General features: G+C 34.4%; 1 protein-coding gene across 12 annotated transcripts in view; it reads left to right on the top strand.

Moving 5' to 3' along the window:
- Trpm (Transient receptor potential cation channel, subfamily M) overlaps positions 1-23,486 on the top strand; it is a 431,781-nt gene that overhangs the window by 116,826 nt on the left and 291,469 nt on the right. For 7 of the 12 annotated variants that reach the window (XM_074180914.1, XM_074180918.1, XM_074180913.1 and 4 more), the window contains one exon: positions 22,388-22,468. The exons of 3 other annotated variants lie outside the window; for them this stretch is intronic. In XM_074180914.1, the coding sequence (XP_074037015.1) occupies positions 22,388-22,468 (81 nt within the window). Of the gene's footprint in view, positions 1-1,541; positions 1,682-2,873; positions 3,021-22,387; positions 22,469-23,486 lie in introns of those variants that run through there. 2 more of the 12 variants (XM_074180917.1, XM_074180919.1) reach the window with 2 other exon arrangements.

Raw genomic sequence — 23,486 nt, forward strand, 5'->3', positions numbered from 1 at the left:
CGGGAACAGTACTTTATGAGGCAATTCGTCGTTGACAGTTGGAGGCATAAAGTCAGAGGTCATTTCCAGAATGCTGTGACTTCCAGTGTCAACCAGCAGTCTGTTGCGATCTGCATTAAATTGATTCGTGCAGTTGGCAATGTGCACAAGTCTATATTCAGCCCATCTAGCCTCTCTCTCTCCAGAAAAATGTAGAGAGTAAGAAAAACTAGAAGGATATCAATGGCCGCTGACGGTGTGGTACTGATGGCACCACTGATGGTCAGACAAGCCTGTCTCTGTAAGCCAGAGAACTTCGCCTGAGCTGTTTTCTGTAAAGCCTTCGGTCACCAGGCAATTGCACCATAAGTGATAATTGGTCTGACAATCATCACATAAATCCAATGTTTTTTTGTGACCTAAACCTCAAGTTTTACCACAAATTCTTCGACATGTTTCTAGGGACAGTCTGACTTTGTGTAAAACTTTTTCCAAGTGAGCGTTCGAAGTCCAATTTTCTCCTCCTGTTGAAGAGGATCATCACAGTTTTGCTGATGTTGACAAACATCTACTCCCTCAGGCACTAGCTCTAAACTAGCTCTATACAATTTTATGAGAATGAGTAAAATTATTTCCAGCCTGCTTTGAAGAAGAGCTGGCAATATACCATCCTCTTCAGAAGATTTGAAGGGCTGAAACGACTCGATAGCCCATTCAACTGCCGGTGCTGTGATAACCTTTTGACGATCTCCCAATCGTTTTTTTTTTTGGACATTTAGTGCCCTCAAAGATGTGAGGCCTGTAGTTATCAAGAGTCAGATTTCCAAGAAAGTGGTTTTCTATCAAAATCTCTAACGTTTTTTCACTAGAGGTCGTATATGTTCCATCGGGTCGTTTCAGCGACCCAATTTAAACAGTCGGCTCACTAAAGAGAATCTTGTGAATTCTTGTGCTGCAAGGCAAATCATAGATACTCTCACAGACCTTCCTCCAAGTTACAAACAGGAGTAGTTTACACTCTAATGTTCAGAAAATAATGTGAATTTTCGTTTTTTGAAAAATAAAATCATTCATTCGTTTACGTTAATGTAAAGTCATCTATGCTTGTAAAATGGCGGCACTTCAAGATTCTCCTCATTTTCGGTAATATAGTAAGTCACACAGGGTCATGTCTGGCGAATATGGAGGCTGACGTCATATCCATAAACATTATGTTTCAGTGATCCCCGAGCAACTTCCTTTCCTTTTAACGCTATTCAAAACTATATTGAAACAACTCCTCCTGCCATGGCATAATTCATAAATTAGCGATTTCGTTGATTGTGATTCGGCAATCGTTCATAACCATTTCTTCCACTTTCTCCACCTATCACTTCAAAACAATATTTCTAACAAGTATTTAGTATAAAATTATCTTCTAGTTTATACACACCACCATAAATCCCTGTGAGATAAGCATCTCCGTGATAACGTCCAACGTAATTGGAAGAAAATTAAACATTATTATCTTGATCAAGTTGGGATTTGCCATAGTTCAGTTTTCTATTAAATTCCATTTGGAACGTTTCCCTGCTATCCTGCAGACGAAATGCCGACAAAAAAAAGTGCTTTTCTGTACTCCTTTCCGAGGATCAGTGACAGCTTCCAAGAAATGCATCCTTTGCTTCAGTGGAGTAACAGGAGAAAGAAAATATATTGCGAGGTATATGTACCTAACGTTGGTTAGGAATTTTTGTCAATATTTCGTATTGTATGTCGCTGAGTACGAATGAGAGGTGTGCTATTATTTTTTGTAATTACGTTTTTGCTCAAGATTTTTCTGATTTTATGACTATGAAATTTTACATTTCCGAGATTTTCCTATATTAATAATCTTCGAAATTGCTATATTCGTAGGAATGTGCGTCAAAATTAAAAATCGTAGCTGAATCAAAATTAACAAAAAAGCATTAAACGCATATGAAATATTGGATTGTTGATTATAAGGCAATGGCAAAACGTGTAAAAATGTATTCGTACTACTGATATTTATGAACGGCATTGTCCTCAGAATGTGAAACGGAAGATCAAGAATAAAATAAACATATCTAGGTATTTTTTATTGACTCGGCACATCAAAAATGTCGGATTTGTTGTCACATTCCAGAGTCGTTTATTCTAATTAGGATGTTTCATCACAAAATGCGAAAAACGAGTCCCTTTGCTAATTTCTCACATAGGTTTGACAATAACTAACTACAATTTATGAATAAATTCATCTTCATTCCACTGCTACATTGATAATTCAACACACTTCAGCTGAAACTTCAGACTAATACTCAAATATCTATCGTCTTGTTATCTCACTTCTTACTTTCTACTAGACTTCCTCGATCTGAGTGTTGGTATATATGTTGTTGTTTATATATCGTAATGGAAGTCTTTGGAAGCCGATAGGGAAGTTACTGGAAGTCTCTCGAAGTGACGCGATATCTAGAACAATCGCGAAGCGCAAGTCGAGTTGAGCGCCACCTTCGCCAAGTCACAATCGATTGACGAAGACCAGCGTCGGCCGACGGTAAATTTTTTCAGGGGATGATTCACAACAATAATTACATGATTGAACCGTTCTTTCTTCAAACTATCTCTTTCCTAGTTGTAAAAAACATCATAGAGATTGAAAATAATGTTTTTTTTTTTTATTACTCGTTGTAGTTTCTTCACGAGTGACAGAATTTACGTGCAATTCTCAGCACGGGTCAGAATACACAATAATAGTTTCTCCATTATCTTTGATTGAGCATTGATTTTCTTATCGTGAAGTAGTGACGATGATATTGCACTTTCCCATAGAATCAATAAATTAGATAAATGATTTATCGCAGCGCTCTCAGATTTGTTATCATATCAAAATTGCAAGAACAATCAGTCTGTGATGTGCCGATGACAAGACCATTCCTTTTTCTGGGATGATTATATTCGATGGGAGCTATTTAGAAGGTGTCAGAAATTGGCTGTTACTAGTCAGCAGTAAAAAGAAAAAGAAACAAGAAAACATACCAGTAAGTATGTTTTGTATATCAATTATGAAAGATGTACAGCTCTCAGCGATGCACCACAAAGTTAAGTACCTCAAATTTTCGAAATTTTGGTCATAACAGATGTTTGAAATACTGAGTTTATTGTATTAGGAAACTATCACTACAACTTTTTCAAAACTATCTCAGTGGTAGAACCCAACAAGTTAAAATCGATAAAAATCAAAGGTCACCCTCAATCCTATCTTTTGGTGTGCCTCAGGGTACAGTATTGGGTCCAATACTGTTCCTTGTATATGTACACAATATTTGCTGCATTAATAATTTTCTAGTTCACATAGTTCTAGTTCACATGTTATACCGATGATACTGCATTGATTTTCGAAGACAACACCTGGAATGACTATTTACACAGCTGAGCAAGATTTGAGGAAAATTAGATTATGGCTAAAGAATAATAACTTAAGTGGTAATATACAAAAAACAAAATGTATTGCCTTTTCTCTTCGATGTAACGATCAACGTAACGAAGAAACAATTAAAATTCATAAACCAGATTGCCCAAGTCCACAGTCTCAATGCCTCGAAATAACAAAGACATCGTCGATTAAATACTTCGACCAACACATGAGGTGGAACGAACATGGTAACCACTTGATCAAAAGAATACGACTGCTAATGAATAAATTTTACAATCTGAGGAACATCGTACCCAAAAATAATCTGATAACTCTATTTAGATAACTCAGTTTAGCTGAATATGTCTTAAGTTACTGCATTAAAGCATGGGGCATCACCTTCAATGATATTCTCGACCCTCTAAAAATTGCTCAAAATTATTTACTAAAATTATTTACAAAAAAGAAAAACGATTTTCAACCATGTTATTCTGCCATAATACACCGATAATGAATATACGTTCTTTATATATTCACAAAAGCATTATCTGGATCTATTTAAACATCGGAAAATTCAAAAAACAAGAAAATGATATAACAATGTCGAGTATAGTCACAACATTACAAATTTCACTTTTCAGAAAAACCCATTCTCGAAGAAGTCTCTTTTGTTATGACCCAAAATTTTTCAACCTCCTTCCTGAAAACCTGAAAACTATAAATGCTATTAGAAAACTCAAAACTGCCTTGGAAACTTATATACAAAGAACCCCAATCCGTTTGTAAAATGAATACTGTTCAGCATTATTATCATTCGCCTATCAATATATTTTAAATTTGAAATAGGTACAGCTCTGCCTAGCTCTCCTGCCAACAACTCACAAAATCCATTAGAAATGTACTGCCCTCCGATCTCAATCACTGTATTTATTGACCATATCCATTGTATGTATTTCGAGATGTACATGATTAATAATCCTGCTGAGTAGATGGGAAAGCGCAATACAGGTATTTTTCATGCCTAGGTGAATGAATGAATGCTTTATTTATCATCGGATAATCAGATTACAATGTATAAAGAAAATATAAAAAAATAGTATGGAACATGCTAAAATTTTCACACAGATCTATATATACATTAACATATACATAAATATACACACACAGATATATACCTACATACAAAAAATAATATCATAATAAACCCACATCGGAGACCACCTATTTTATACATATATACACATATACATATATATAAACATATACACACACATACATACACATTTATAATGTTCAATTTGTCACATATTGTTTCAATTTTGTTTTAAACAATTTTATGGACGAAGATTCTTTGATTTCACGAGGAAGTAGATTGAATTCAACAATACCTTTGAAAAAGACAGATTTCATCGAACTAGCTTTAGAGGTTGGTTTTATATAGAAATTCATATTACTTGCAGTTCGTGTTGCTCGATCATGGATATTGTTCACAGGAATCAATTGACACTGTAAATAATTGGGCAGTAAATTATTTATCATTTTGAAAATGAAAGTCATTGTTTGAATATAATGATTTTGTTTCACATTAAGCCAGTTGAGGATATATCTAACATCGATTCTATATTCATGTACCTGTTGCAACCAAGGATAATACGCATTGTTTTATTTTGTAGAATTTGCAATCTGTCATAATCATATATGTTCGTGTAAATTATAAAACTGCAATAGTTGAAATAAGGCAATATCATAGTTTTGTACACTGTCATATACGTCTCATGAATCCAATTTTTTTACCTATTTTTTTCGAATTTTAGTTGGGTATCAATTACGAATCCGAAATATCTCATTTCCTGAACCCGTTCAATCCGCTGATCATTTATTTTGATATCTAATTCCATACTTAGAAATTTTTGATACAGAAAATTATTGCCAATAAACATATATTTACTTTTAGTTTCATTAACTTTCAGTTTATTGATTTTAAATTTATAAAAAATGGTTGATCTATTTCATCATTCAATGTGTTCATAAGATCAGCGAAATCACTACTATTGAAGTATATCAAGGTATCATCAGCGAAAAGATGAAATTTACATTTCGTCAGAACAGAACCCAAATCATTTACATATAACAAGAATAAAAGAGAACCTAAAACACTTCCTTGTGGCACACCATAGTTGTTGTGGTGGCACTCTGACTCTATGTTTACCATTTTGGTTTCTTGATATCTATTGCCCAGGTAACTCGGAATCCACTGTATTACTGAACCCGAAAATCCATATTTCTTTAATTTCAATATTAATATTTCGCGATCGATTGTTTCAAATGCCCTTTTCATATCAATGAAAACTGCACACATTCTAACTCCAGGTTAACCCAAAGCACTCTTCATGTCTGATATAACAAATAGAAGTGCTGATTCACACGAATGAGATTTACGGTAACAAAACGGTAACATATTTACTGGTCTTAGTTGTTCAGCTAAGTTAGTGTTCAGAACTTCTGGTATTGGACCTATTGTTGAAGTTTTGAAACATTGAGGTACTTCTCCCTTTGATAAACTCAAATTAATTAAATTCAGTAGTGAATAATCATCAATATGAAATACATTTTTGATAACTTCGAGACCAACTCCATTAGTACAGTTTTGTACAGTTTTGTAAGAACAAAATATATGGGTGTAACCCATATATTCAGCGAGATGACTCTGATATATATTATTTGAAATATTTTATGTACAATTATGTTATGAATGAATGAATTATTGAATTACCGGATCTATTTATCAAATCTTCATAAGCGAAAGTGTCTAAGTTATTATCATAAGTGGAAGGCGGCAAAGCTCATTTTCCTAAATTACCAGGAGTCTTTATTACGGCCCCTTGTTTATTCGATAATGCTGTATAAAGTGAAACAAAGTTTTTTAAACAAGGTGAACGTCACAAGAAAGACCACGTTTTGATGCATTGAGTGTTGCATTTTTCTGTAATTGCAGAAAAAAACATTTTATATGGAATATCCAATTCATTTTTCAATAATCGAAACGGTCATTTTGTTCTCTATTAAGCACTAAATTATTTCCAATGCAATAACTCTGCTGGAAAATTAGGGATTGATGCAGGTTCTGAATGAAATAACTGTAATTTAGATGTTTTTTTCAAAGATTTATATATTTTGTGAAGAAATGACGTGGACAATACCAAAATATGAAAAATGAGTAATGTTTAATGTTTTGACTATCATTTATTTCCACACAAAGGGACTAATATGTTACTATGGATACATGTATATGAATTTTTTTCAAATAGAGGGCTGAGTATATCCTCACATTCTACATTCTGAAAACAAACCTGTATGAAAGAATATTCATTACATAATCATTTCATTTTTTCTTGTACTACTCAAAAACTCAACACCCTGTGCATTTGGTTTGGGCTTTCTGATGTCGTATAATATATCTGATGACATCCCATTACATATAAAGATAAAGATAAAGTGTGTCCGAGATGAAGAGAACCAACATGAGAAAATGGACAAAAGATATACACAGTCGCTTGATTTAAAACAACTTGAGAAGTGTTTTTTATTGTCTCCTCAAATAACTATAGAACAAAATTGAAAAGAGAATGACTGCTTTCCGTCATTTTCGAATGTCTCCGGAACTAATCGGAGTTTTTTTTTATTTTCAGAATTCAATTGAATAAGCTCTGAAATGGACAACTGTCTTCTATAATTCAACCGACATTGTATCTTATTCGTTTTCCGATTTTTTCACACTGCCTCTCCTTATCTTCGACACACAGTACATCAGTATTATCGCTCTATCGAGCAATAGAAACTTTTGGGACCGGTATAATCTGTCTGTTTCAAAAATCTGTTTTAATCAGCTGTCGCCCCCATTTGAACAATAACTCTCAGAAGTTGAGAAACTTGTGCGAGCTAAGGACTAACGAGGTCTCACCTTTTAACGTGTGATTCCTAACACGGTAATATAAGTATATATCTTCAAACGTTCAGAATCCAGTATTTGAAAAAAGGGTTCATCGTGGATGGGAGAAAACCATAATTTCAATTTGTAATGTAAGGTATCAGAATGTAATTTTTTTTACTGCATATCGATGATCAGACTACAAGAGTATACCCCAAAAAGGGGTTTCAGTTACCTTTCTTGATGGCGATGTCGGAGTTAGTTTTTTTCACCAATAAACGTGTTAGTTAGTGTTGAGTATTAGAATGAAATAAAACGCTTCCGGCTCACAACTATACATATATTCCTAATTCAAAAGCCAAACCACAACTGAACTCCGTTTCCCACGAGTCGGTAGCTCATGTAAAAAAATGTACAATAAAAACCTTTGTTTTTATACATGATCCGGTATCTAACAGTTAGACTTTGCAGCTTTATTTTTTTTCCATAGAACTGAATATTGCTTAAGTATAGGCACACTTTTTCTACTACTAGAATATAACTAGAATATAACCATGTTTCTAGTCGAATTGAAGATTTCTTGCGAACTGTCTTGCGCGATATTTTCCAATATGGTGGTCCAATCGCTGATTATACGAGGTGAAAAACTGAACATTCTATAAGAGCTCATCGAAATCCATAAAAATAGCAATTTTCGAAAACTATCCATGTGAAACTCTATAATGACTGAAACGTGCAGTTTTAAATACCTAATAATTAACAATAAAACTCATCAAATTGTTCTCTAGAAACTCATTCGGCATAAACCATCTCGAACATCTGTTTTAACTGCTTGTTTTCTTCGTAGAATTTAATAAGTTAGTTATGGGACAAATTAAAATCATTCAGTTTCTGTCTGATTGAATTGTTGACGACAGGTCTGGAGTGAATTCAAGGTTCAATATGAAATTCAAACCTCATTGAGGTCTTGCTTTATAAAATCATTTTCATCAATAATTGTGTTAGTCTAATACGTAGGATCAATAATTTAGGGTTACAACCCCCAATTGGATAATGTATCGATGTACCATATTCTCCACACGGATATTTTCAAACGAATAAAATGAACTGTTTGTGTTCGTTAGATAATATCCTTGTAGGACGAAACTGCAGTAACATTAATTATAAATCAAATAGTTTTTTATTAAAACAGTCTGGCTAATTGGTTCTCCCACAGCAAAAAATTTAAACCACACACACACACACACACACACATTAGTTATAAATAAAAGTTGTATGAAAACAAGAAGTTTCAACTCTCATTTTCCTCATTTCTAATAATTTATAACGCCCCTCTCAATTATAGAGTCCATAACCAAAAGTTTAAATATGTATATTGATTACTAATATTTCTATTACTTTATCACTTGTAACGTTTTATCCTTAAATTTATCATTGATTTATATAAATTTTAACTGATATACTGAAGACGAGTAGCCTATTCCATTCAAAACATGTTTACAAGATTGAATACGGGGTTGTTTTATCCGGATATACATACATCATCTCAAATGGCACTATCAATAATATAATCCTACTTCGTAAGAAAAGGGGTTACTAATGTTCGACATTCTCAAGTTATTTTCATACTTCTTGTCAACTTTGATACGTGAATGATGGTTATGTAAATGACTGACTCATTACTTTCAAGGAATTATTATTCATTTTGTCGGTTATTACTCTCGATTATTGTTTTCCAAACTTGTGAAATATTCAACTAGTTACCTCTTTTGGTAATCTTCACATACAGTGCATTTCTTTAATGTCCCCCCCTTTTATTTTTTGAACGGGTCAACGCAAAAAATTTGGGAAAATGAAATTAATGCATGAATGTTTTATTTTGAAGTGAAATTGACATACGAAACTTCCAAAATGGCGACTGGGCGCTATCTGGAAAAAAAATTAAATAGAAAGGGGAGTCTTGTGACAACATCTTTTTGAAGCTCCTGTGAAATGCTTCACAACCTTAGAATATAATGTCAATATCTTCAACTACTACAAAATGGCGGAATTTATAATAATTGCATGAATACATTGACATTCAACTACATAATATGAGGCAATAAGCTTGAGGTCAGTTCAGAAGATGCTCGAAATAGTTGCCTAGTAGTATCCAAATAGTTTCTTACTTGTCTGGAGTAATGTGGTGGTGCTCCATCTTGCTGAAATACAATATCCATATCGAATTCATTAGGATTCGCTTCGTCGATTTCAGTGACAAGAGGGTCAACAGTAGTTTCCAGCACATTCAAATACAGTTCCACTGTTGAATTTTGATCAATAAATAGAGGTCCTACCATATGGTTTCCCAATATTTCTGCACAAACGTTAATTTTTTCTGGATATTGGGTATGTGTTTCCTGGAAAACGTGACGGTTGGTGTCACTCTAATAACGGCAATTTTGTCTGTGAACATTGCCATTTGAAAAAAATGTACATTCCTCACTAAAACAAATATTGTGGAGATAGGTAGGATGCCTTGCAATGGTTTCCGTCATGATTTCGCAAAATTTTTTCCTTCGATCTGGATCATCTTCCGTTAATTGGTCTATCATTTTAATTTTGTATGGATGATACGTATTCCTCTTCAAAAGTTTCCACACAGTAGAAGGAGACACCTCACAAATATTTCCGACGGAATAAGTAGACTGTTCAGAATTTACTACCATCTCACCAATTATTAGCACTTGCTGTTCTTCCGGAATGGACGAATGACTTGGGGGCTTTTTGTTATGTACACTACGTGTTCATGTTCATTGTCATACTGACATTTTTTGTCGTTTTTATAAACAAAAAATAACTTAACAAACCTTATCGGGTTGTTGGAATTGCCATATGGCAGATAAAAAGGAATATTTCTAGAAATATCGATATTATCGTCTTCAGGAAATTATTAAATGTTCCGCCATTTTGTAGTAGGTGAAGATATTGACTTCATATTCTAGGGTTGTGAAGTATTCTTCAGGAGCTTCAAAATGATGTATCATAATACCCCATATCCATTTAATGTTTTTCCCAGAAGGCGCCCAGTCGCCATCTTGAAAAATTCATCTGCCAATTTCACTTCAAAATAAAGTATCCATGCATTACAAAATGGTTTAGACTTTCACGGCTGAGGTTTTCAGTGTCGTTGCTTTTCAAGTTTGAAAGCCGTGGATTTTTGGAATTTCTTCCTGACGTTTCGCTGGCGCGAATGGCTAGCTTCTTCAGAGGTTTAACCATCATGGCTTGCTGTCCGATGACTATCTTTTAGGCTTCGTAAAGCGTTTTTATGTCTTTTTTTTTGTATTTGTACCTGTATTTGTACCTATATTTGTACCTGTACTTGTACCTGCAATTGTACCTATACTCGTACCTGCCCTTGACCCTGGAACATTAACATCTAGAGAACTGCGTTTATGTGGAATACACTTCTTGAGAACCTTTTTCCAAATGGATTTAACTTCCAACGATTGAAACCCAATGTGAATCGCTACTTTCGCACAGGCGCCAGTCTGAGAGCGCATTGAGAATTTTCCTGTAGTGTTTGTGTTTTGTCCTTAAAAAAAATAACATGCGTCGCATGCAATTAAAATATCCGCAGAAGCACAAATCGGTGATATAATCAGTGTTCAAGTCCACAGATTCGTTAAAACGAATAAAATCAGTTTTAATATTATCTAATGTTCAACCACCCCAAATTACATCAGATATTGTTGATTTGATTGTCCTGTTATCGGAACAGTGGATCTTATTTTGTCATTGAGTGGACTTCAAGTTGTTTTCAAACCTGTTAAAAATATATTTCACATGCAAAATAGTTCATACGTGCCAATAAAGAAACAGGCAGTTTGTACAGTTATTTATCGTCTGAAATTTGTTACGAGTTTATTGATGGTCTGGTTTATTTATCGACGTCGGTTTCAGAGGAAATTTTGTTTCGATAGAAGCGAATTGAAACTATCATTTATTTACTTTTCGTTAGAGTTGCATTGAAATTCTTATGGGATGCTTGATACTCGAAATGGGATCAAGTTCTGAAATAGAAAATTGTGGAGCGATGAGTGTAATGACTTGAATGTATAAAGGCGAATATGATTCAAATCATTGGTTGCATGTTGGTTGAATTTGAAGCATTCCAACTTCAAAGTCGAAACTTTCAGAACAGCTATTGTTAACCATACCGGGTGTCAACGAATCTATTAGACAAGTCATAACTTCTAGACTATTAGGTGTATCAAAACGAGATTTGGTACAGATAAATGGTATGTGGAGAGGAGAGTTTTCACATATTTTTCACTTTCCGGTCACTTCCGGTTTCAGCGGAAATGGCTCCGGTTCTGAATTTTTAAATGGAACACCCTGTATATTGTAACATTTTTGGATTCCTGAGACAATTCTGGATCAGAAACTGACATTTCCGGAAGTTTTTCAGCCTACTTGATTTTTTCAGAGTCACTTTTAAAATTGCATCTAGGTGGCCATGATCGGACGTAAACTAATCTATGGACCTCAGGTGATATCAGAAAATTGCAATAGCGGAGTTTTAGTGACTAGTGTGTTGAATATGAATGAGACAAGTTTACAAAATAACATTTTCGTGTCTAACTATTATTTTTCAAATGGCGACCATTTTTTGACAAGCACTTTCCGAAAAAATGATTTTTTGACAAATCTAACGATACTAATTTATTTGCGATTGGATTACAAATAAGAACATAAATTAAATATTACTGAGGAAAATACTCGATACAAATTCATTTACTTTTGTTAAGGGTGCCATGGATAGGAATGATGCATAATATTTTGCGGTTATTTCCATCAAGTCCACTTTGGAGAACAAAACGCTCACCTAGGTTATGACAGTGACATAAGCTTTATGAGCAGAAAGTAGAAGTTTCTCTTGATTTTCGTTAATTTTAGTTTAATTTTTCGTCGAAATAATGTATACTCAAAGTGAAAAAGTGGATATGTTGTTATTGTTTGGAGAATGCCACAGAAATTCAAGGAAAGCTGCTGAGTTGTATGCTCAGAGATATCCCAATCGGCAACACCCATCTCATCAGTATTTTCCCTATGTTGAGAGTCGTTTTAGGCAAGAGGGAAATCGAGACGCATAACAGAGGTTTGTCATAAATGAGGAGACTGAGATTAACGTTCTTGCTATGGTAGAAGTTGACAAAACGGTTTCTTTAAGAGAAATTAGTAGAGAAATGCAGATAAGTCACGAATCAGCAAGAAAAATACTGAAAAAGCACGGATATCGAGCATTTAAATATCAGTTACATCAACATTTGTATGCTGACGACGGCAATAAAAGAGTAGTATTTTGTGATTGGTTGCTTCAAAATCATAGAGTTAACCCAAATTTTATCAACTTCATTCTATTTTCCGACGAATCACGGTTTACAAATAATGGCATGTTTAATAAGCAGAATTGTCGGTACTGGGCCCAACAAAATCAACATGCAATGAGAGAGGGCAATTTTCAAGAAAGGTTTGGCGTCAATGTCTGGGCTGGTATCGTTGGAAACAGAATAATTGGTCCAATATTGTTTCAAGGTCAGTTAACAGGGGTTAGATACTTGGGTTTTCTTCAAAATGAAATCGAGGATCATCTTAATGATATGCCTTTAGAAGTTTTACGGCAAATTTACTTCCAGCAAGATGGAGCACCACCCCATAATAGCAGAGACGTACTTGATTTTTTAATAGAGCATTTTAATAATAGAGTTATTGCAACCAACGGTCCAGTACGGTGGCCTGCCCGCTCACCGGATCTGACTGTGTTAGATTTCTTCATTTGGGGATATGTAAAAGAAAGGGTCTACTATGCAACAGCCCCAGCCACTCTCGAAATCTTAGAAGAAAGGATTCAACAGGCATTTAGAAGTATATCGCCTCAAATGTTACAAAACGTGTTGATAGAAACAATTGAACGAGCTGAAATGTGTCTTGAACAAGGAGGGATGCACTTTGAAAATTTACTATAGTGGAATACTCAAGAACTTAGGATATTGCAAAAAATCCAAGTGCATCGCTGAAATTATTAGTTAAATTTGTTGAATTTGTTGATCCAATCGCAAATAAATTAGTAACGTTAGATTCGTCAAAAAATCCTTTTTTCGGAAATTGCTTGTCAAAAAATGGTCGCCATTTGAAAAATAATAGTTAGACACGAAAATGTTATTTTGTAAACTTGTTTCATTCATATTCAACACACTAGTCACTAAAACTCCGCTATTGCAATTTTCTGATATCACCTGAGGTCCATAGATTAGTTTACGTCCGATCATGGCCACCTAGATGCAATTTTAAAAGTGACTCTGAAAAAATCAAGTAGGCTGAAAAACTTCCGGAAATGTCAGTTTCTGATCCAGAATTGTCTCAGAAATCCAAAAATGTTACAATATACAGGGTGTTCCATTTAAAAATTCAGAACCGGAGCCATTTCCGCTGAAACCGGAAGTGACCGGAAAGTGAAAAATATGTGAAAACTCTCCTCTCCACATACCATTTATCTGTACCAAATCTCGTTTTGATACACCTAATAGTCTAGAAGTTATGACTTGTCTAATAGATTCGTTGACACCCGGTATTGCAAACGGTTTTTTTCAGCTTGTTCTGTTTGTTTTGGTCAAATTTAGTAGTTTAAGTTGAATCCCCTTCCTGTTGACACATTGATCTGATATTTGGTACACATATTCAGTTTTGATGACAATACAATTCAATAAATTCAATATGGCCGCAGCTACAAAATGGCGAATCACATATTATTTCACAACTACCCCTACATGGGTATCAAATGACAGGGATTGACTAAAACTATAGTAGTACACTATAAAAAATGATTCAAATCTAATATAATATGTGTCTGTCTAGTAGGGAGGGTGAGTGTAGGCCCACAGCACTTAAGCCACGTGTGACCCATTGTACATCCTCCCGAGGAGTTGCCCTCCTAGATCATCGTCCATCCTGTCCTTTCCAGGAAGGTGGACGGGTCACTGGGAGACATCTCCTTTATATCGGCAGGTGTAGGCCAAGACTAGCCGAACACTCTTATTGACGATACTCCGCATAAGACATGCCTGACAGTCTCATCTTCCTGTCCTACATCCTGCATATAGGTGTGTCTACTAGCCCCATATTATGGAGGTGTTTCCTTAGTGACAGTGGCCAGTCAGAAATCCTACTATTGAGCGTAGATTTTTCTTGGTCATCGCCAGATATTTGTTCGGCGCAGAGTCGCCAAGGTGATCCTGGCAAGATTGCATCTTCTGATTTCATCCCATATTTTTGAGGATTGAGCATGGGTGTAACATTTGACTAGTTCCGCAATTGTCGAAGTCATCAGGCCGTAGGTGCCACTGGATCCTAAAATTCTTAGTCCAGCCGCTTCCTTGGATAAAGAGTCGGCAATACAATTACCTTTGCTCCTGTCGTGGCCTTTAATCCACCTCAGGATAGTGTTATTATCTACCGAGGCTTTGGCTAAATCTTGGTGGCACTCTAGTACCAGCTCTGAGGTAACACGTTGTCTGTTCAGGGCTAATAGGGCTTGTCTGTTGCCAGTGCAACTTGTTATGTTTTTGCCAGAAATTCCTTTCCTGTTCATTTCTTTTGTGGCAATTGAGATCCAATATAATCTATACAAAGTACTTTGTCAACTCAGAATCGGAATACAAGCATGGATCTCCCACCCAAGTCAAGATTTTGTATCGTGTCGAGGACTGTTGGCGTTAGGGTGGCTAAAAATTATACATAGTTAGCGATATACCACCCAAGTCAAGGTAAAAGGTTAAAACGTGTCGAGAACTGTGTTGCATTGAAGTGGATAACAATTAGAAACTAAAAACTTGAAAATAAAATAAGTAAAACAATTATGTTAAACAGTTTTATTAATAAAAAAAATATAATTATGATGTAAATAATGTACGAAAAACTGAAAAATCATTCGGAAGATCCTAGATAGCAGGCATCATATCACTCTCACCAGCAACCTATGGTATCAATCAGATACAAAAATAATAAAGCAGTTCGGCATAGCGTAACCTGAGTAGGTATGTGAATACTATGCCCAACAATTTTATTATACCATTATTATACCTTAGATTGCTGAGGGAAGCGATGTGATGACTGCTACCTGTGACCTTTCGAATTATTCTTTAGTTTTTAGTACATTATCTATATCAATTTTTTTCAATAAAATCATTCAACCTAAAGTTTTTTTACATATTTCGTTTCTAATCATACTGATTGCAACCGGTCAAAAACTTAGGTTCAAAACAATAATCTAACAACACAGTGGCTCATAAACTTCTAGCGTGGTAGTGCTATACTACTTCGAGTTGCCGCATATACCAAAACGCAGAACCGATATTATCTTATTGTTTGTTGTCTTTAAAATTATTATCATTAGCCTGAGACATCAATTACTCAATTAAATACAAATAAATTGTATATTTATGATGATAATTACAAATTTTCGCAATATAAAATTCATTTCCAGTTGTACTGGAAAGGAAGTTACTGTTGTAGTGAAACACGTTCTGAAAATAAAATCTACACTGAAAAAATGTGTAATTATCATCGTGAATGATGACCAAGTAACGGGTCAGTGTATTTGTTAATCCAATTCGTTTCCAGCTCCAATTGTGAAAATCAATTTTTAATTATCGACACACACTTGAGATTGAAAGAAAAACTTGAGAAATGCCCACTGTAATTTCGTATATGGTCCTTGCCTAGATAATGTAGACATCAAGCGTATAAAAAATGTACAAGCTAGTATCGATTTGCCTGTTTCATTTTTTATTGCAGTTTTTACACTTTCAGTGAAGGGTTTGATTTATAGAATAATTTCTATAATAATCATCTGATTACAAATTTGTATACTGGTATAAATGAATAGATGATATCTTAGTCTGTTTACTGGTAAAGGTAGGCAGTTCTGCAAATTGGTCGAATTTGTGACTCAATCCCCCTTCGATTCAATTCATCACTGAGATGTATACTCAGACTTGAGTATCACTGAAATCAACAATTAATTTTGCAATTTTTCAGAGACCATCATACAAAATTCATCTACCGATCCCTATCAGTATAAAGTAGCAGCATTTGATAGTATTCTTCACAAAATTTCCTATTTCAACACAATAAAATTAATTTCATCATACAAATTGCTGTCAATAACGGTTACGAGGTGAATATTATTGACTCAATTAATTCCAAGTAATTACAAATACAAGCAATGTCTAATAAATTTCACAGAACGATGGCAAGCTTCATGTAACTTGAATCTACTCTTGCGAACCCACTATCGCGAATAAGATCGCTCGTGACACAAAAGACACAACTCCAATGTCGGATATATCGGAAGTATAATAGTTGGGGTTTTTGTTCCGTGTATATTGGTCAAACTGGATGAACTTTATTCAAAAGTGTGAAAGAATGTGAAAGTCGTTTCTTGAATGAGAAAAATTTTTGACAGAGGGGCACGAGTATAATAATAATTGCGATGTAAGTATTGCATTTGGAGAAAAATAGTTCAAATCTCAATTTTTCGGAATGCCCAAACATCTTCTCATCTTGTTCGCAATCTCTGCGAGATTGCGAACAAGATGAGACAGTTATTCACAGTCTATCAATTCTTGATTTTTCGGAAAGAAAGTTTTTGGCTGGCTACTACTCATCTTGATACAAAAAATGTTTAGAGTTACATCTTTTGAAATGAATTGCTTCTTTCGTTTCTTTGGAAGATTCCTACATTTTTTTGTATCAAGTTGGAATAGTAGAAAGCCTAAAACTTTCTTTCCCAAAATTTCGTAATATTCATCTCTCCCAATTACCTACACAGTAGGTTCTGTTAAATGCCTGCTGGAAAACAACTACTTTCCCGGCTAATACTACGCCGGATATTAGAATATAGTTTTATATATGTTTTCTGAAACTACTAACCATTTATTATTGTATATGTGGTAAATAGTGAATGATGAATTATATGAATTATTACAAATTATAATTATCTACAAATTCTACTTTTTGAAAACATTTTTGGAGAATGGAGTCAGTGCGGACTATACTTTCGCAATCCGTTTTCATAAAAAGACTATAATCTATTTGTTTTTCACATAATAGCTTATAGAAATGAAAATGAATTGCAAATTCTCCAACTATTATAGCAATGCTCCAACCCTAGAGGAATATTTCAAACCACCGTGTGCCTCGTTCAATTTTGAGAATTTTCGAAATCAGTAGTAGGTAAAAATTACTACCAAACATACTGACATCATTATTAACTCGTATCAACACAATTCAGCGAACATGTGCTTGAAATTTCCCCATTATTATAAAACCATTTATTGACACATATCACCGTCATTCGAATGAATAAAGAATTGTTCTTAACAAACAATATATCTTAACATTTTTTTTCAGCTTGATTGCAAGACTAACAATTGTATAAAACATATTTGTTATGTGTTGTATGTTATCTCTTCATTGTAGTAACATTTATCTAGCTGTTTACTCACGCTGATCGGTTGAAACGATTGATACTTGGAAAATGTTACAAAGTTGATGTTCATTTTGTGAAATATCGGAATTTAGCGAAACAAACAATACACTCTAGAACGTAATATAAAAAATAGTCATTTGATACTAACTACAAAAAATAAAAATGAAAAATAAGGAATTTCGCTTCAACTATTCATTTTTAGAAAGTAGTTGTTTTGTCCAAAACTGAACCAAACTAAATTTCCAATAATTCGAAATTTAGCGACAGAAGTATATCATACAGAATATTCAGTATAGGAAAAACAAGTTATACCAAGTTGACAGAATCTGAATTTTGAAATATATAAACTCAAAAAAATATATTTGAATCATGCTTCCCCAGAAGAGGTATCAAAATTCCTAATATGATTCCATTTGTCTAATACTGACTAATGTCATTCAACGCTGTGTAGTTTCAACAAAAAACACCGAAAATCAATTTAAAAGAGAATGCAGAACATTTTGAAATTCAACTCATTCAGTACAAGAATATTTTTCTTTGTCAGATCAATGATGTAGTCTATGTAGTTCCTTCCATCTTGCTCATTTCTGAGTAACCTGAATGGTTTTCTTTCAAATCTTTTCTCCTCTTACTATTTACTGTTGTTTCTATACCGTCTACCTTGTGTGACACCTTTGGTTTTTTGCTAGGTTACCCAACTTTGTTTATTTTTGTTTTCCATTTCCATTTAGTTTCTTTATTTTTCTGCTTAAATCCAAAGCAAACATTGCGCTGAAAAAGTTGAACATAAATGTAGCCTTCAAAATTACTAGCTCAGTTCAACAAATGCAAGGTAAATATGACAAAAATATACCGGTCAGACTAAGCGAGCCATTGAAACTCCTTTCAAAGAACACGCAGCACATATATCTGATTTTGGAGACCGTAAAAATTTTGTTTCGCTAAACATGCCTTGGAGAATAAATGAAAACTGTCTGAAATTGATAAAATCAATAGACGACACCACATTTATGGATACTTTTGAAAGCCTTAAAAGAGCAAATTGTGGTACGAGAACAAATAATAATAACAAAGGTCCCGTCTCAAACAACCTTTTGTTTACTTTCACAAGATATTGTCTTGAAGTGAGAGTAAAAGTGTACCCTATTAGGCTGGTCCTACATTGGAAGCGGAGTGGATCCGGTCACCAGACCGGAACCTGCCAGACCAGATTAGTTCAGACTCGGCGCTACTATAAGTTTGATCTGGCTCTAAGAAATCCAGGTTCTAGGACGTCAGGATCATGCCCAGTTGGTCATGCTGGTTTATTGAGGATAAGTACGGATTGAAGAATCCTCTATTCTGGTTTCGACTGCGAAATTATCCTATACTGTCTTGAACCGTCCCGAATCGTTCTTGCTCTCAAGGCTGAACTGTTGAGAACTGTTCCCGTTGCGTATTCATGTGGAAATTTGTTTGGACTATTTTCTAGGATGTTTTTCTATTCATTTGATTTGAATAATTGATGTTTGAGGTTAGATAACATTTGAACTGACAACAAGGATACGCTACATAACAAAATGGACATGTTCAACAGAATTTTCTCATCTCTTCATATATACGATAGGTGGCACAGTGGTCTCCTCAAAATACGTTCTGGTTTATCCAAGTATCCGAGACTATTTCGTACTGTTTCCAAACAGTTTCGGATGTTAGAACCAAAACAAACCTTACATAGCACGTAGCTTTTAGCTAGGCGCAAAACGACCAGTACTGTGTCAACATTGGACGAGGAAGATTGTCTATTACAGATGAAAAATGGGCCAACTAATTGATTTCATGCTATTGGACAGAAAGCAAGATGGGTTTCTGAATAAGTTCAAGGAAGACCACCGTCAAAGTGAATTTTTCACAACCTGCCTACATATGCGTAGTTCAATAGATGATGTTGAAACGCACGACCTCAACCAAAGATTCCATGTCTATTTGATTGTTGTCAGACCAGTTCAGACCCGACTCCCGTCCCCGGAACCAGCACTGGCTCAAGTGTAGGCTGTAGGACGGAGGACGGTGCGTCATGTGTTTGTTTTCTTCAGATCCGACCAGACCCGCTCAGATCGTAACAAAAGAGGCCAGGTTTAGAGATAGAAATTGGTCTACTTGATATGCCAACTTGGTTGGTGAAACGCGTTTCGAGGAAAGTATTGCACTTCTGGTGTTTGGGAGCAGTTCGTGTTTCGTACCACTGTGGATGTCGAGATATCTTCATTAACATTGTTTCGGACGATGACAATATCCATAAATAACAAGAAAGGTGATAAAATTTATATATCATAATGGCCGACAGACATACTCGTAAAAAGATGATGCATTCAACAATTTTGTCCTGAAAACGAAAAGTAATCTGCACTTTGAAGAGAATATTTTGGAAATTCTGATCCAGAAGGCATCCAGATCCGGAAAAAACTCAAGTTACAATAAAATACAAGATAGAAGAAGTTAACAGATTTGACATAATATAGGAAAGAAATGCTGCAGTAATCCAAAAGATGACTCTTCATTAGGTAATCGCAGTCGGGGCTCTCAATAGACCATCGGTAGTTTTTGAATTTTTTATAAACGGGATTTGAGTTTTACTTCGACCTACTGATGTTCCAGTAGAAGGTGCGATGACAGAAAGTGGAAAACTTGCGGAGAAAGGAGGGACAAATTTCAATACGCCAATAAACATTTTTCAACGATCTGTAGACCATGCGCAGAAGTTTCTTTCAGATACAAAGTAGATTAGAACATATGTCATACACAGGAACACTACACAACGTGATATATGAAAAATTAATGAAAATCACATGAAATTTCACCTACAAGACAGACTTTTAATCTCCAGATGGACTCTTAGAAGTCTTCATCTGTTCATTAGCACATTTTTCGATTAACTCAATCCTTGCAAAAACTTCAAGGCTTCATGTAACTGAACGTGAGAAAGTTGAGAAGCATATCACCCTAGCATTGTCGTTGAAGTTACCGTGTTGAAATTATTTTGATGTACGTTCTTAGCAGATTGGAGTACATATTTTCATTGACGGTTTAAGAATACCTTCATGCAGCAAGTCCTGAAGCTAGGTCAGCTAACAATACATGCTGTATTAAAAGCTGCAGAAGAGTTCGAGACTGTATAAATATCTGAAAGAATGAAAATGTAGTGAAAACAGTTTATCTCATGTGAAAAAGCTACGTTGAATGAGAAAATCGATATGTTCATACATATATTCTAAAAAAAAGCCATTGTAACAATTGCACGTTCTATAGGCTTCTGAGAGACACTTTTCATATACGTCATATTTTCTGCTGATATTTTTTTTGCTATTTCACTCAAATTTTGAACAAAGTGAAACAATCATCCACGTTCAAAGACCAAAGGTCTATGAAACCTATACTCTGTCCATCTAAGCAACAAAGTGCTTCAAAACATTGCCATGCATAGTGCACGTGATCTTCCTGACAAAGTTGCACTAACGAACAACTGAAATGTTATCAATTGTTTTATAATAATATACGGCTGGGTATAGGAAAACGTTTTAGGTGGAGACAAATTGGCAGTTTCTTCAGCCGTATTAGTACTTGACATTTTAAATATTTCAAACTTTAAAATACCGTATTCGTACACACCAGAGGCGTTGAAACGTAACTCACCACTCCGACCCTGTAGCGATATTCCTGAATGAATTCCGCCAGCCGATTGCAGTTGAATCTGATTGGCCAGCAAAAGGAGGCTTGTTAATTTTATCCAATAGATGCAAATTCACGTGGTGATCACGCGTCTATTATCGTTTGGGTTACTATGTTTGTTGGATGGACAGTGTTTAAACATATGTTCATTTCAATTCTCTCTCTCTCTCTCTTTCTTCTTTTTCTTTGTCTAATTTCGAAAATAGTCTTCATGATCAATTTTTTTGGTCTAGAGCTAAACTAGGTAATGTTCAACGTGTTTTTTTTGTTTTTTTTTTATTATTCCCGGAAGATTTGCCATTTCAGTTTTTTGCTCAATCAAATACTGTATAAAATTTCAGAGCCCTCATGAATTTAGAAAATAATTTTTATAAATATAATTACAAGTATGAGTACTCAAATTGACCTAGCTTTGTCAGTCAGAAAAATTGAAATTGAATTTTGAGAAATGAAAACACTATGACATTTATCTCATTGATTAAAAATGCATGAAAAGTGCTTTTGGTTATATATTTTATATAACCACTACTGTGAAGAAATTTCGTCTTTTTTTTCTTTTTAGATACAAAAATTTTGTTCTAGCTATTAAATCATGATTCGATTGTGTACTGGGAAAAACAATAAAATTCATATTCATTGTGTTGAAATCATTCGAAATTCTGAATAACGGACTTTTTTGTTTTTATTCACGATGAGAGCATGAAATATTGATCTGGTTGGGATCCTCTTCAGATTGGCTTTGTAATTATTTCCTCTTCAATCGTTTACGACCGATTATTTTGATTTTTTTCTAACATGTGTGTTATTTCTACGGAATTTTCAGCGGCAACACGGCATATTTGACTCCTTAGTGACTTCTCTTACGACTTTTTTGTGGCCTGTGGCGAATGATTTCACATCTTCTGTAAGTTTTAAGTGTTCTATTTACTTCTGACTAACCCGTTGGTCTACTAACCATTATAACTTACGTTTTTATGTGACAATTTGAGCTCTCCCATCCTCAGTAAAGAAACAGTGAATATTGAGCCTTGATAATCAGATGTCATTTGACGTTTCTACTAGAAAGCTTAATATTTTTGGCCATAACTTAAAAAAAATTATTGAGCAATATTGAAAAATGTAATCCGCTATTTCATTAAGCAGAAGAATATTTGTGATATGCGTGGTGAACTCGATTACCAGTTTTGTTGTGTATTCGAAAATTTCTCTCCACCCGTCACTAATGAGCTAGCTATTTATAAAAATGTGATGTACCTAGATATACGCTTTTTTATTTTTTTGGTCAATTCTCGAAGTAACTGGAACTGAAGTGAATAAGTTTTTATTTAAAACACGATAAAAACATCAAAAAATGAAGATTGCAAAAAATTCCTGATCAAGTCACGACGTTCCGTTTGTTAATATTCACATCGTTGGATACTGACAATCGAAAGACGTTTGTGGATGTGTACTGTGATATTTAAAAAAAAATGTAGTTTAATTCTTATGAGCCGTTTTACAGTTGTTTTCATTCAAAAGTATATAGTTGATCATATTGTAAACACTAAAAACAAGAGAATGACAAAGTTGACATTGGTACAGGCCATATTTCTGGAAATCAAAACATGGTGGCTGATGCCTTATCAATATAACCGATTAAGTGAAATATGGGAAAAAAGTTACTTTTCTACAAAATTTGATACCAGGAAACACCACATTATTGGTCCTGAATCCTTCAGAAGAGACATATTCGATATAAGGTATCGAAGCCATATAGGGAATGATGAAAAATTAATTTATTCAATAAAATATGAACAAATAAAAGCTGAATAATGGATTCATTTTTGCACATTTCGTCTGAAGTCTAAAATAATCAAGGATATTGTGAGTCCAACATGTTATTTTGAAATACCTACTGGTTTTAATAACATAAATATTAATTC

The sequence above is a fragment of the Leptinotarsa decemlineata genome, unplaced genomic scaffold (genome assembly GCF_025532065.1).
Source record: "Leptinotarsa decemlineata unplaced genomic scaffold, Ldec_3_MD MMD2_tig00026307_RagTag_RagTag, whole genome shotgun sequence".
In the NCBI taxonomy this organism is placed as follows: domain Eukaryota; kingdom Metazoa; phylum Arthropoda; class Insecta; order Coleoptera; family Chrysomelidae; genus Leptinotarsa; species Leptinotarsa decemlineata.